The sequence below is a fragment of the Haliotis rubra genome, unplaced genomic scaffold, assembly GCF_003918875.1.
Source record: "Haliotis rubra isolate DU_JTF1 unplaced genomic scaffold, ASM391887v1 Scf293, whole genome shotgun sequence".
In the NCBI taxonomy this organism is placed as follows: Eukaryota; Metazoa; Mollusca; class Gastropoda; order Lepetellida; family Haliotidae; genus Haliotis; species Haliotis rubra.
The window spans coordinates 1,005,579-1,021,700 of NW_025766961.1; the positions used below are offsets into that span (position 1 = coordinate 1,005,579).

General features: G+C 43.0%; 1 protein-coding gene across 1 annotated transcript in view; it reads left to right on the top strand.

Moving 5' to 3' along the window:
* LOC124282143 (dnaJ homolog subfamily C member 13-like) overlaps window positions 1-16,122 on the top strand; it is a 303,611-nt gene that overhangs the window by 60,529 nt on the left and 226,960 nt on the right. The window contains 2 exon segments of the mRNA XM_046718113.1: window positions 7,980-8,122; window positions 15,585-15,744. Coding sequence (XP_046574069.1) covers window positions 7,980-8,122; window positions 15,585-15,744 — 303 coding nt within the window.

A 16,122-nucleotide genomic window follows, 5' to 3' on the forward strand; every position in this document is an offset into this window, starting at 1 on the left:
TGACGACCGGGTCGTCAACCAGCCTGCGCGAAGGACGACACGCCTATCCCCAGATGCCGAATCAGATGATTAGCAATCGTGAAGGCACTCGAGAAGGACGACACGCCTATCCCCAGATGCCGAATCAGATGATCAGCATTCACGAAGGCACTCGCGAAGGACGACACGCCTATCCCCAGATGCCAAATCAGATGATCAGCATTCGGACTTCGGACACAGCCTCAAAGACATCTTCAACATCGCATAGATCGTCGAGGGATTCACCACGGCATTCGCGAACCAAGAGATGCTCACCTCCGTGCAGGTCTCCCCGCAGGTCGCCTTACAGACGCAGTTCACCCGGCTCCTCTCCACGCCGATCTCCACGCAGGTCTCCACGAAGGTCTTCACGCAGGTCTTCACGCAGGTCTCCAAGCAGGTCTCCACGCAGATCCCCAGCGAAGCAGAGACATCGCAGTACTTAGTCTCTCAACTGAACGCTACATGCCGTCAACAAGCCTGCGCGAAGGCATTCGCGCAGGCCATCTACAACGCAGAGACGTCGCAGTACTTAGACACTCAACAGAACGCTACATGTCGTAACCGAGCCTGCGCGAAGGCATTCGCACAGGCCATCTACAACGCAGAGACGTCGCAGTACTTAGCTTCTCAACAGAACGCTACATGTCGTCTACAACCTGCGCGCAGGACGGCGCTATCTTCAGAGACCGTCAACAGATGATGAGCCTAATAAAGGATCTTCAGGCCGACTACTTACATCAAGGGCATCAACGATGCCTCGCAGATCATCACAGGAATCACCATTTCGGAATATATTGCCAGGAAGGCAATCCCGGACTACGAGACGATTACTTACACGCAAGGCGCCATACAGACACACCACGCCGACCACGCAGATCGCTACGCAGATCTTCCAGGTTATTCAACCAGGACACGAGGGCGACTGGACCTAGCGTCACCCTAGAAGGGAAAGATCTTCGTTGGCACACAGACTGAAGGGCATGTCATAAAGTTCAAGAGGGGTACTCTTGTACGAATTCATCACTGGCACGGCTCTTCAGAATGAATCCAGGACGGGATTCACATAGATTGATATATCTACTTTAGAAGACTCATGGCCATATAGAGATCTTCACTTCCGTACAAATCTGCAGATATTCTCACTGGCGTGGTTCAACAGCAGCCTTGCTAAGGCTAGGTAACTACATACTCGTCAACGATTCCCTGAGTAGAATTTACAACAAAGTTCAGCATTAATTCTACAATTACGACGCTTCATTGAGATGGCTGTATGCAGTCTACAAGAGCAGTACTGACAACGTGACGATTTCAGCTGATCATCTGTATAAAGGGCGACGACATTATCTTCAGGACTGAAGTAACAGTCACAGCAGCCAGGAAAACAGCCTACCTACATCGGTATTACGCGGCGAAATATTTCGCGCGTTTACCATTCAACCACTCGTGTAACTCCGGAAGGCTACGGAAAAGACCGAGAGGTGATCAGATATCAACGGCGGCACTAGATTCTACAAGGACCTTTTTTTCTGCAACACCGGTGACGTCACAGCGCGGCAAGCCAAAGGAATCAAAATGCTTTATTTTGATTGGACCACGAGAGACAACGCACTGCTCAGAGGTCGGACGTAGTTCACAGGTCAAGAAATGGGTTACTAGTGACAACAACCTGTCAGCGAGAGAGGAAGGCCTCAATTACATTCCAGTTAGACGGGACCTACGTGATTTGGCTGCCTTCACGAGGTTAGAGACCTTCCCTGTCATCATTGAAGACGATTCATCAGACGGCTTGCAGCAACATATGTTGGCAGGACTTTGGGTGACGGCAGCCAGACGACTTTATATAGACTTCCCAACGATGGCAGTCACAGAGTCGGACATCGCTTCATTTCCCTTACGGACACGGTAAGGGTTTCAAGATCGAAGGATATAGATACAAGTCCTTGTATCTCAAGCACTACTCTCTCCGTTATTACTACGAAGTGGCAGAGTCTGTTGGTTCTTCTCACGTCAGCACAAGACATGACACGCAGAGGGAGTCTACAACTACGCCCACTGCTGGTCTTCGTGAGTGTACAACTGGACGATCCGGACCCCTTCGGACTCCCGGACAGATTAAATCCATATCTGATATGGTGGACTCAGAGATCGGATGGTCGCAGACGCACCTATTTAGCAGAGCCGGAGTACAAGACGCATCTCTATGTGGACGCATCTCTCCAAGATTGGGGAGCACACCTCGACAACGATGTGTCAGCTGGGATATGGACCATAGCAGAGAAGATCTGCACTTCCACATACTGGAAATGAAAGCAGTGATAAACGCCATACTCCACTGGACCAACATTTTGAAGAATGCTCATCTGACGGTACATACATCCACCTCCACAGTGGCGTTCTACATCCACAGAAGGATCAACAAGGTCGGCGAACCTTCTGGACCTCTGCTTTCAACTGGTCAGCATAACAGTCAACCTGAATGTCCACATCAGAGCATGCCACATTCCATGAGCCAAGAATGTGATAGCAGATGCACTATCCTGTCCAACGCAGCCAATCTCAACAGACTGGATGCTACATCCAGAGATCTTCAAGCAGATCATACAAGAGATGGGAGCACCATTAATAGACCTCTTCGCCACAAGGGTCAACTGATAACATTCGTCTCACCAATACCAGATGCACGGGCATGGGCAACGGACACGCTAAGCATCTCCTGGCAAGCGTTTCCACCACCAGCTCAAATACCGAGGGTGTTGCAGAAAACCAGTCAGACGAGAGACCTCCAACTACTTGGGGCGTGCCTTACTGCCCAGCGAGAATATGGTTCCCTATTCTCATACAAGACCTAGGACTGACTCACCTGCAACTACCAGAGTGGACGAATCTACTAGTACATCCTCACACAAAGCAGGCGCACGGCAACCCAGAGGTGTTCCGGCTACACGTGTGGACTGTAACAAGGCATGCTTGAACAAGTGAGGATTTTCCGCCAGAGCAGCGACAGCACTCACACTAGCTTTACGCAAGTCTACACGCAACTTGTCTGACGACAAGTGGCGACACTTCGAGACATACGCTTCGAGGACCGGCTTCACAGCCATGAAAGCGACACATCCTCAAGTGGCGGACTACCTTTGTCACCTAGACAAACGAAGCGGTTAAAAGGGTCAACACTCTCAACATACCTAGCGGCATTGAGGTCGGTTATCGCCATGAGGACGAGTGCAACTGACAAAAGTACCAGAGTTACTGGCCTTACTACGCCCTTTTAATTGGAGGACCAACAACAGAGATTTAAAGCTCCGGTGTGGGACCTCAACGTAGTTCTACGACATCTCACTAGTGACATCTACGAACCATTATAGAGAACATCATTCGAGTTCTTGACGCAGAAGACGCTGTTCCTGATAACCTTAGCAACAGCAGCAAGGATGTCGGAAATACATGCTCTGGACTTCGAGAGAACACGATTTGATGAAAATCAAAACATCGTGCATATGGGACTGAGATGGGAATTCATAGCAAAGAATCAACTGCCAGGTCATCCAGCCAGACAGTTCCACGTCCCAACACTATCATCAGTCCTTGGACCACAGGATACGCAGGACCTATCCTTATGCCCAGTGAGAGCATTGAAAGTCTACCTACAAAGATCCAGGTCCAGGAGACCGAAATTCAAGTGTCTTTTCGTCTCGATGTCGACAGCAACACAGACGGAGGTCTTCCGCACTAAGATATCAAGCTGGATCAGAACTGTCATACTATGGGCCTACAAAGCAGCAGGACTTGATCCTCCAAGAGCCTCCAACCCACATGAAGTTAGAGCTCTGGCGTCAACGCTTGCTCTACATGGGAATAGCTCTATCAGTACGAATATTGAGGGCTGCTTCTGGAAATGGGACATGGTGTTTGCCTACCACTACCTGAGGGACATCGCCACCGAGGACGGCTCTGGCATTCACCATTTCGGCCCACTTGTTGTAGCACAACAATTTACAGTCCCACAAAGGCGCTGAGACGGAGTCTCGCCCTTTTATCACATGACTTGCAAAAGCCTACACTCAGGAGAGTTCAGCTTTAGAGTCTATATGCAAGTCTAGGACAGACTAGCATAAGTGATATGACCCAGTACTTGTAAGGACATACTCGTACAGGAAAGGGTCGCTTCTCCACTTGATGCTCGCATCAAGAGATGGAGTTGCAAAATCCACATGAAATGTTAACAGAAGCAAGGACCAAAAGTTAACAATTGTGGTCCCCCCATCAGAGAAAGCTGGAAGTGAAGGCTTACAGCAGCAGCAGCAGAGCCTAGCAGTAAAAGAAGTGCTACCAGGAAGTTCCCATAGGGGGGTATGCAAGACGTAAATCACTACATGAAATCCAGAAGTAGCTTGACCCACCACCAAATCCGTAGGATTCTACAAGCAAAAGAGCATGAGTCAGGATAAAGAAAAATATGTAATTTTCAGAATAAAATTGATATTTTATACTTATCCTGACTCATGAGGTAAACCCTCCCAACCTCCCCACTAGACACTTTGGATTTCCCTGTAAATTAAAGTGTCGGGCTCATAATTCGGAGAGAGTGAAGCATGGGAGTATGGTGGCGCCGCTTTCCCACCAAAATGGCCACACAGATAACTCGTGGTGAGTAGGGATTTTACGTCTGTTTTTATTGAAGGGAGCTTCAATAGGAGATACAAGTGTTCCACTAACGTTCACAAGAGGAAGGAGACAAGCAAAAGAGCATGAGTCAGGATAAGTATTAAATATCAATTTTATTCAGAAAATTACATTTTTTGGTTTGCAGGCAAAATTATTTTGGGGAATTAAGTTTGGATTAAGATTAGGGGTAATAGTATGGGTATTTCTAATAGGGTTTTCACTTTTCTTAGGATCTTTGGCGGCATTACTGTTTTTGTTCTTTATTTAACTTTGTTGATTGTTGATTCTATGATATATTTGTTGAGTTTGAAATAAATTGATTTTGTTTACAAAATCTTGTGTTTTGTTGTAATTGTGACGTTAAACCCCTGAATCCTGCGGACCTGAGGACCCGAAACAGGATGCTCCTGTTACACAGGAGTGGATCAACCACCATCAGTGGGCACAGATGGACTCTTTCATCACACACACAGAGCTAGTGTTCAAAGACCAGGGGATGCCTCAACCAGATTGTCACCTCTTTTCAGACACATCTCTCACATGATGTGAAGTATTTGCAATACTTTGATTTGCCAGTTGACCATCAGGGCCTGCTGCCCCCTGCAGGCTTTAAAGTCTACAGGCCCTAAAAGAAATCTGCAGGCCCATTTTGTTAAAGGCAGACCAATTACAACAAAATACACTACACTGTACACAGTTTCACACTGTTTCTACAAAATCAATTAGTGAAGCCTATGGCTCAGAGAGAAGTTTGTATTTGTTAAAGACTAGTGTTGCCTTTCCTATGCGCATTCCTGAAATACCAGGAAGTGGAACTGTAAGTTATCGTAGGATGATGAATCATGGATGATTCCCAAACATTAATAAAAACCAAAAAAATATGAGAAAGATTCCAGTTGAAAAAGAAAATGACAGATAATTTAATAAAGCCCATAAGGGCCTGCAAATATTTGAAACTGCAGGCCCAATACAATAACAACCAGTGCTGGGCCTCTGGGCTGGCAATTATTTCGAATGCTGATGATGTGGTGTAAAACTGGAGGACATGACCTCTTCAGAATGTTTGATTTTCCAGTGCACATAAATAATTCTTGAGACTGTTATCCTCGCAATTCAGCTCTTGTCTCTGCATCTCAGGAATTCATTCATCCTTGTTGCCATGGACAACTCTACAGTTTTGGCCTATATTCTATATCAGTGGGGAATGAACTGTCTGGATTTATGGAACTCTGGAGAGGCAGATGGAATTTAGTAGAAGAAAAGTAGGAAGACAACACAAATCTTTGGACTTGTTGATATGTTCAAGTTTCATTGTCACTTGTGCTTTGTGCCAAAACCCTGCATGGGCATTTTACATCTCCCTTGGAGCAGATGCCCTGCAATCATTCTTCCTCCTCTCTCTCATTTTGGAAAGCACTACTGCCCCAACATGGAGGATCAGCTTTGCAATGTGGGGACTATAGATTGACATAATGACCATGTATCTATCTAGGCGGGATGTGATGACTTACGTCAATCACCAAACCTCATCAGCTGTCTCAAGTATAGGTTACTGAAGGTCATTTCAGACCTGAATCTTCATGGTACAGTGTTTTATATTTGAATGGTATCTTAGCTGTTTCTTGATTCTCCCTCATAACTTTGGCCCTTCGCTGTTGATGTTTGACATGGTAGGTGATGATGTAGCTCCTTCAAAGCTACCACTGGAGCCTGTAATTGGTTCCAGGCATCATCCTTGGATATGTCCTTTGTAGGACTCCCTCTCAATGTCAGTGAACTAGGTGTTACATATTGGTCTCCATCACCTGAAGTAGTGTTAAACATGGCTTGCTTCAACACTGCCCCTTCAGCTACTACAACACCTTTTGTTCCTTATTCGGCGTATGTTAAAGATGCTAAAAATATGTGCACATTATTGTGGAGTCAGGGATACATTAAAGTTCATAGGACTTTGACTACACAATATATAACAGTTGATGACTTGATGCAGCTTTTACAGATAGAAATCTCACTCTCTTGTGTTGAATGACATGGACCTTCAACCCCAAGTTGGTCATGTGGCACAAACCCCAGTAGCAGTTCTGGATCAATGTGACCATGCTGGACAACATATAGATCATGGCCTACCTGAGGGTAATCGGCCCTCCCTAATGCTGCTTGTCACTCAGTATGAAAAACAGCTCATCAAGTTTGCATGTTGATCTTCAACTCCATGTTCTTCCTCATATTCAGTCAACGCGATCCTGCAGAAGTATTTCTTGTGTGTATAGATAGAAAATACTTATATACAAGTGCTCATACCTCCATTCCACCACAGATACCTCTAGTACTCATCCTGGAACAACTTGGTTGACACATGTCATCGGTTCCCAATTGGGCAGATCGATGCTCATGATGTTGATCACTGGATTCTCTGGTCCAGACTCATTTATTTACAGACAGCCGCCATATAGCTGGAATATTGCTGAGAGCGGCGTAAAACTAAACTCACTCACTCACTCCTGGAACAACATTAACTTGCAAGTCTTGTCATTATTAATTTCACTGGCCCGTTCGTTTTTCCAAATCTCAAAGCCACTGTCTCCCTCGCTGTCAACTGTCCTATCCTTGTATCACCAGTGCTTTGTTAATCAGTGACATTTCATCTCATCAATTCATGAATATGAAAATCTCCATGGTAATTGGAAGCCTTTGTTTATTCCACTGTCAACACTGCTAACATTGTTCTCTTGATGAGCAGATCTAAGATGTTGTTATGTTTCCACTGCAGATGACAGCACTGTTGAATCTACATTGAAGTCTTGATCACCAGTCATGCATTATTATTGTGTACATGGTTATTCTCAAGAATCATCATAGTCATCAGTGCAGGTGCCTATTGTAGTTGCACCCATTAATAGATTTGTTGAACTTGGTGTGGGTACCGGTACTACTACGGTTACACCAGTTCCACTTATATTATGTTTCTGAACAAAGTTTCTACTGCTTCTTTAAAGAAAATGCTCAGTTTGAGACATGATAAGTATTAAATAATTGATTCTACATGAAATTAACCTCGTATGTTTTGTAAGGTATCAATTATATTTACATGACATTCAAATCTGTTTACAACAGTGTCATGTGCTCATCTGAGACATCATGTACAGTTGAATCAACATCTAAATGTCATAGTAGAATGTTTTTTTTTATCTTTTGATTGGTCCTTAGATAATCTTCAGTGTTCCGCAGCACATTATTCTTGTATATATAAAAAGTGTATGACATTTCATACCAGCTGTTGCTCTTTATTTCAGCATCTATTTGCACTGGAACAAAAAGATGAACTCATGAAATGTGTGTCGGAGGCTGGAGCTACTTGTGTGGGCGTGGCCATAAAACAGAGAAAGGAACCAATAACGTTTGAACAGTTTCAGCTGAACAGACTAGGAAAATACAGGTTGTACAGTCCTCTTGTAGCTCTAACATTACACACCACACATACTGTTGAACAGTCCTCTTGTAGCTGTAACATTAAACACCACACATACTGCTGTACAGTCCTCTTGTAGCTGTAACATTACACACCACACATACTGCTGTACAGTCCTCTTGTAGCTGTAACATTACACACTACACACACTGTTGTACTGTCCTCTTGTAGCTGTAACATTACACACCACACATACTGTTGTACAGTCCTCTTGTAGCTGTAACATTACACACCACACATACTGTTGTACAGTCCTCTTGTAGCTGTAACATTACACACCACACATACTGCTGTACAGTCCTCTTGTACCTGTAACATTACACACTACACACACTGTTGTACTGTCCTCTTGTAGCTGTAACATTACACACCACACACACTGTTGTACAGTCCTCCTGTAGCTGTAACATTACACACCACACATACTGCTGTACAGTCCTCTTGTAGCTGTAACATTACACACCACACATACTGCTGTACAGTCCTCTTGTACCTGTAACATTACACACCACACACACTGTTGTACAGTCCTCTTGTAGCTGTAACATTACACACCACACACACTGTTGTACAGTCCTCTTGTAGCTGTAACATTACACACCACACATACTGTTGTACAGTCCTCTTGTAGCTGTAACATTACACACCACACATACTGCTGTACAGTCCTCTTGTACCTGTAACATTACACACTACACACACTGTTGTACTGTCCTCTTGTAGCTGTAACATTACACACCACACACACTGTTGTTCTGTCCTCTTGTAGCTGTAACATTACACACCACACATACTGCTGTACAGTCCTCTTGTAGCTGTAACATTACACACCACACATACTGCTGTACAGTCCTCTTGTAGCTGTAACATTACACACCACACATACTGTTGTACTGTCCTGTTGTAGCTGTAACATTACACACTACACACACTGTTGTACTGTCCTCTTGTAGCTGTAACATTACACACCACACATACTGCTGTACAGTCCTCTTGTAGCTGTAATGTTACACACCACACATACTGTTGTACAGTCCTCTTGTAGCTGTGATATTACACACCACACATACTGCTGTACAGTCCTCTTGTAGCTGTAACATTATACACCACACATACTGCTGTACAGTCCTCTTGTACCTGTAACATTACATACCACACATACTGTTGTACTGTCCTCTTGTAGCTGTATCATTACACACCACACACACTGTTGTACAGTCCTCTTGTAGCTGTAACATTAAACACCACACATACTGCTGTACAGTCCTCTTGTAGCTGTAACATTACACACCACACATACTGTTGTACAGTCCTCTTGTAGCTGTAACATTACACACCACACATACTGCTGTACAGTCCTCTTGTAGCTGTAACATTACACACCACACGTACTGTTGTACAGTCCTCTTGTAGCTGTAACATTACACACCACACATACTGTTGTACAGTCCTCTTGTACCTGTAACATTACACACCACACATACTGTTGTACTGTCCTCTTGTAGCTGTATCATTACACACCACACACACTGTTGTACAGTCCTCTTATAGCTGTAACATTAAACACCACACATACTGCTGTACAGTCCTCTTGTAGCTGTAACATTACACACCACACATACTGTTGTACAGTCCTCTTGTAGCTGTAACATTACACACCACACACACTGTTGTACAGTCCTCTTGTAGCTGTAACATTACACACCACACATACTGTTGTACAGTCCTCTTGTAGCTGTAACATTACACACTACACACACTGTTGTACTGTCCTCTTGTAGCTGTAACATTACACACCACACATACTGCTGTACAGTCCTCTTGTAGCTGTAATGTTACACACCACACATACTGTTGTACAGTCCTCTTGTAGCTGTAACATTACACACCACACATACTGCTGTACAGTCCTCTTGTAGCTGTAACATTACACACCACACATACTGTTGTACAGTCCTCTTGTAGCTGTGATATTACACACCACACATACTGCTGTACAGTCCTCTTGTAGCTGTAACATTATACACCACACATACTGCTGTACAGTCCTCTTGTACCTGTAACATTACATACCACACATACTGTTGTACTGTCCTCTTGTAGCTGTATCATTACACACCACACACATTGTTGTACAGTCCTCTTGTAGCTGTAACATTAAACACCACACATACTGTTGTACTGTCCTCTTGTAGCTGTATCATTACACACCACACACACTGTTGTACAGTCCTCATGTAGCTGTAACATTAAACACCACACATACTGCTGTACAGTCCTCTTGTAGCTGTAACATTACACACCACACATACTGTTGTACAGTCCTCTTGTAGCTGTAACATTACACACCACACACACTGTTGTACAGTCCTCTTGTAGCTGTAACATTACACACCACACACACTGTTGTACAGTTACACACCACACACACTGTTGTTCTGTCCTCTTGTACCTGTATCATTACACACCCAAAATACTATTGTACAGTCCTCTTGTAGCTGTAATGTTACACACCACACATACTGTTGTACAGTCCTCTTGTAGCTGTAACATTAAACACCACACATACTGCTGTACAGTCCTCTTGTAGCTGTAACATTACACACCACACATACTGCTGTACTGTCCTCTTGTAGCTGTAACATTACACACCACACATACTGCTGTACAGTCCTCTTGTAGCTGTAACATTACACACCACACATACTGTTGTACTGTCCTCTTGTAGCTGTATCATTACACACCACACATACTGTTGTACAGTCCTCTTGTAGCTGTAACATTAAACACCACACATACTGCTGTACAGTCCTCTTGTAGCTGTAACATTACACACCACACACACTGTTGTACTGTCCTCTTGTAGCTGTAACATTACACACCACACATACTGTTGTACAGTCCTCTTGTAGCTGTAACATTACACACCACACACACTGTTGTACTGTCCTCTTGTAGCTGTAACATTACACACCACACATACTGTTGTACAGTCCTCTTGTAGCTGTAATGTTACACACCACACATACTGTTGAACAGTCCTCTTGTAGCTGTAACATTAAACACCACACATACTGTTGTACAGTCCTCTTGTAGCTGTAACATTACACACCACACACACTGTTGTACTGTCCTCTTGTAGCTGTAACATTACACACCACACATACTGTTGTACAGTCCTCTTGTAGCTGTAATGTTACACACCACACATACTGTTGAACAGTCCTCTTGTAGCTGTAACATTAAACACCACACATACTGTTGTACAGTCCTCTTTATCTGTTACATTACACACCACACACACTGTTGTACAGTCCTCTTGTAGCTGTAACATTACACACCACACACACTGTTGTACAGTCCTCTTGTAGCTGTAACATTAAACACCACACATACTGTTGTACAGTCCTCTTTATCTGTTACATTGCACTCCACACACACTGTTGTACAGTCCTCTTGTAGCTGTAACATTACACACCACACACACTGTTGTACAGTCCTCTTGTAGCTGTAACATTACACACCACACACACTGTTGTACAGTCCTCTTGTAGCTGTAACATTACACACCACACACACTGTTGTACAGTCCTCTTGTAGCTGTAATGTTACACACCACACATACTGTTGTACAGTCCTCTTGTAGCTGTAACATTACACACCACACACACTGTTGTACAGTCCTCTTGTACCTGTAACATTACACACCACACACACTGTTGTTCTGTCCTCTTGTACCTGTATCATTACACACCACACATACTGTTGTACAGTCCTCTTGTAGCTGTAACATTACACACCACACATACTGTTGTACAGTCCTCTTGTAGCTGTAATGTTACACACCACACACACTGTTGTTCTGTCCTCTTGTACCTGTATCATTACACACCACACATACTGTTGTACAGTCCTCTTGTAGCTGTAACATTACACACCACACATACTGTTGTACAGTCCTCTTGTAGCTGTAACATTACACACCACACATACTGTTGTACAGTCCTCTTGTAGCTGTAACATTACACACCACACATACTGCTGTACAGTCCTCTTGTAGCTGTATCATTACACACCACACATACTGTTGTACAGTCCTCTTGTAGCTGTAACATTACACACCACACATACTGTTGTACAGTCCTCTTGTAGCTGTAACATTACACACCACACATATTGTTGTACAGTCCTCTTGTAGCTGTAACATTACACACCACACAAACTGTTGTTCTGTCCTCTTGTACCTGTATCATTACACACCACACATACTGTTGTACAGTCCTCTTGTAGCTGTAACATTACACACCACACATACTGTTGTACAGTCCTCTTGTAGCTGTAACATTAAACACCACACATACTGCTGTACAGTCCTCTTGTAGCTGTAACATTACACACCACACACACTGTTGTACAGTCCTCTTGTAGCTGTAACATTACACACCACACATACTGTTGTACAGTCCTCTTGTAGCTGTAACGTTACACACCACACATACTGTTCTACTGTCCTCTTGTAGCTGTAACATTAAACACCACACATACTGTTGTACAGTCCTCTTGTAGCTGTAACATTACACACCACACACACTGTTGTACTGTCCTCTTGTAGCTGTAGCATTACACACCACACATACTGTTGTACTGTCCTCTTGTACCTGTATCATTACACACCACACATACTGTTGTACAGTCCTCTTGTAGCTGTAACATTACACACCACACATACTGTTGTACAGTCCTCTTGTAGCTGTAATGTTACACACCACACACACTGTTGTTCTGTCCTCTTGTACCTGTATCATTACACACCACACATCCTGTTGTACAGTCCTCTTGTAGCTGTAACATTACACACCACACATACTGTTGTACAGTCCTCTTGTAGCTGTAACATTACACACCACACATACTGCTGTACAGTCCTCTTGTACCTGTATCATTACACACCACACATACTGTTGTACTGTCCTCTTGTAGCTGTAACATTACACACCACACACACTGTTGTACTGTCCTCTTGTAGCTGTAACATTACACACCACACATACTGTTGTACAGTCCTCTTGTAGCTGTAATGTTACACACCACACATACTGTTGAACAGTCCTCTTGTAGCTGTAACATTAAACACCACACATACTGTTGTACAGTCCTCTTGTAGCTGTAACATTACACACCACACACACTGTTGTACAGTCCTCTTGTAGCTGTAACATTACACACCACACACACTGTTGTACAGTCCTCTTGTAGCTGTAATGTTAAACACCACACATACTTTTGTACAGTCCTCTTGTAGCTGTAACATTACACACCACACATACTGTTGTACCTGTAACATTACACACCACACATACTGCTGTACAGTCCTCTTGTAGCTGTAACATTACACACCACACACTGTTGTACAGTCCTCTTGTAGCTGTAACATTACACACCTCACATACTGTTGTACAGTCCTCTTGTAGCTGTAACATTAAACACCACACATACTGTTGTACTGTCCTCTTGTAGCTGTAACATTACACACCACACATACTGTTGTACAGTCCTCTTGTAGCTGTAACATTACACACCACACATACTGTTGTACAGTCCTCTTGTAGCTGTAACATTACACACCACACATACTGTTGTACAGTCCTCTTGTAGCTGTAACATTACACACCACACATACTGTTGTACAGTCCTCTTGTAGCTGTAACATTACACACCACACATACATACAACTTCCGATGGATTGATACACATTGATGAGAAGATCACTTAGCAGTAGATCCTAGGATCAAACACAAATGACTTTTTCTCTCTTAAGTTCACAACTGTTCTGATTATTAAGGCATGTTCAGTATAGTACTAAGTTATTTAATTAGTTCAGAAAATGAGACCTGTATGCTTTTTTAAATTTTGTTCTGGAGTAAATATTCAACAGCCCTTTGAAATAGGACAGCTTTCAGTTTTTGTTGGACTTTATCTGGAGCTGCTTGTTATATTTCTTACGAATACAACACAATATTTCTGACATGAAGAGAATACATGGACTTCCCTTAATTAGCCTCATATGAATTCTCTGGGCAAATGAGTGAGAAGTTCAAGGCCAAAAAGAAGGGAATATTTCTGGTTACACATTCACACAAAGTATTAATATATGTATCACTGAGCATATCTTCTTGAGGATGGGGCACTGGTTTGAAGAGGTTTTGGTCAAATTATAGGTCAATGTTGTCCATTATTTTGTTTGTGAAATGGCCTGTATTATATGTAACAGGGTAAATAGGGGCTAGTCAACAAGTGATTAATTGTTACCACATGGCTTGCAGATAACACTTTTCAACGGTATTAGACGCTATGCATTATATTAACCTCCAACCTAGAAAGGTCTTGGTATATAGTAATGCCAAGGAATTCCATCAGTCCATCCAAAGACATTTTTGTTTAACAAAGAAAGCTGTTGTTTGGATTGTTTTCAAATTTAGGAATCATCTTCCATATCTATAGCAGAGGTGCAGTGCAAAGTTTCATTATGATATTTATTTATTTCAAGAATTACAGTAATTTACAAATTTTAGTTTAGGGACATTTGTTGAACCATTAACTTGAAAAGTATTGGTCAACTTCTTTGTCTGAAGGAGAGATGCAACGCAAAGTTTGTTTCTGCTATTTGCAAAAATTATGTCAGTGTATGTCGTGTCTTCACCATAATCGACCATAGTGGATGACAGAACAACGTATGTGGACGTGACCACAGACATGTATATTCCCAAGGGGTTACATGCATGGGGTTCCCCAAGGGACGCCACTCTGGTTGGTAACTTCTGTCACAGTGGTAACAAGGCTTACAGAGTTGTCTATCTTATACAGTTAAGAGTAAAGTCTTAGTGTCAATACACTATAATTTACATACTTTTTAAACTTATCCTGTCTTACATTATATGCACTTTTTCTCCTTTCGATATTGGAGTGGAAATGATCTGGAATGAAGTTTTCAGCCTCACTGAACAGCTTGCCCGAACACACCCCAACTCCAGTTACTGATTTAGGGCATCTCAGGAAGTGCATACAGAGCATGTGGCCTGTCTGTGGTTGATCATGTGACCGCCAGCTGTAGACATTCTCTGTCTCTTCTCCCTGGGGTGCTAATATAGTGTTATAACCCAGACAGCTTTCTGTCAAAAGAAAGATGATCTTCGGGGACGGAGGGGCGGTGGGGTAGCCTAGTGGTTAAAGCGTTCGCTCATCACGCCAAAGACCCGCATTTGATTCACTTACTTACTTGTATTCTGCATATTTTGAATGAAATGCAGAAACTGGTACAGGTTTGAGCATGGGAAATCAGCTTGTATGTCAGGAGTGGTGTGCCCTCTAGGTGATTGTTGGACCGTGGCCCATCCATGGCATGATTGGTGATATTCTGCTTTTCTTGTAGCACTGATGAAGCTCTCACATCATACACAGAATTTACTGTGCAAAAGCTATCTCCTCGCCACATGGACTCAGTCAGGCGTACCTTGTGTCTCACAGAAACATGTTTTGTTGAGAGGGACCCAGCAACATACAATGTTGTCACCTGTAAACCACTGTGTGATGTAAGTAAACTTGTAACTTGTCATTTAGCAGTGTCTTACATCTTAGACACTGAAGAACCAAATGTTACTTTACAAAGGTAAATTTCACGATTTCATTGTTCTTGAAGTGTCAACAATTGGGCAATATGCTCCTATCCCATCAGACCTCATTATAGACATAAATTTATTCAAACAATAAAGAATGCTCACTTGAATTGTACTTCTATGGTAAAGCAGTGATTTATTATGTTGCTTAACTATTTTGTAATGATTTCTGACTGAATGGTTGGCATACTGAGGTGACAGATCTTGTTTTGACTGTTAATGATGATTTGTGACTGAATGGTTGGCATGCTGAGGTGACAGATCTTGTTTTGACTGTTAATGATGATTTGTGAC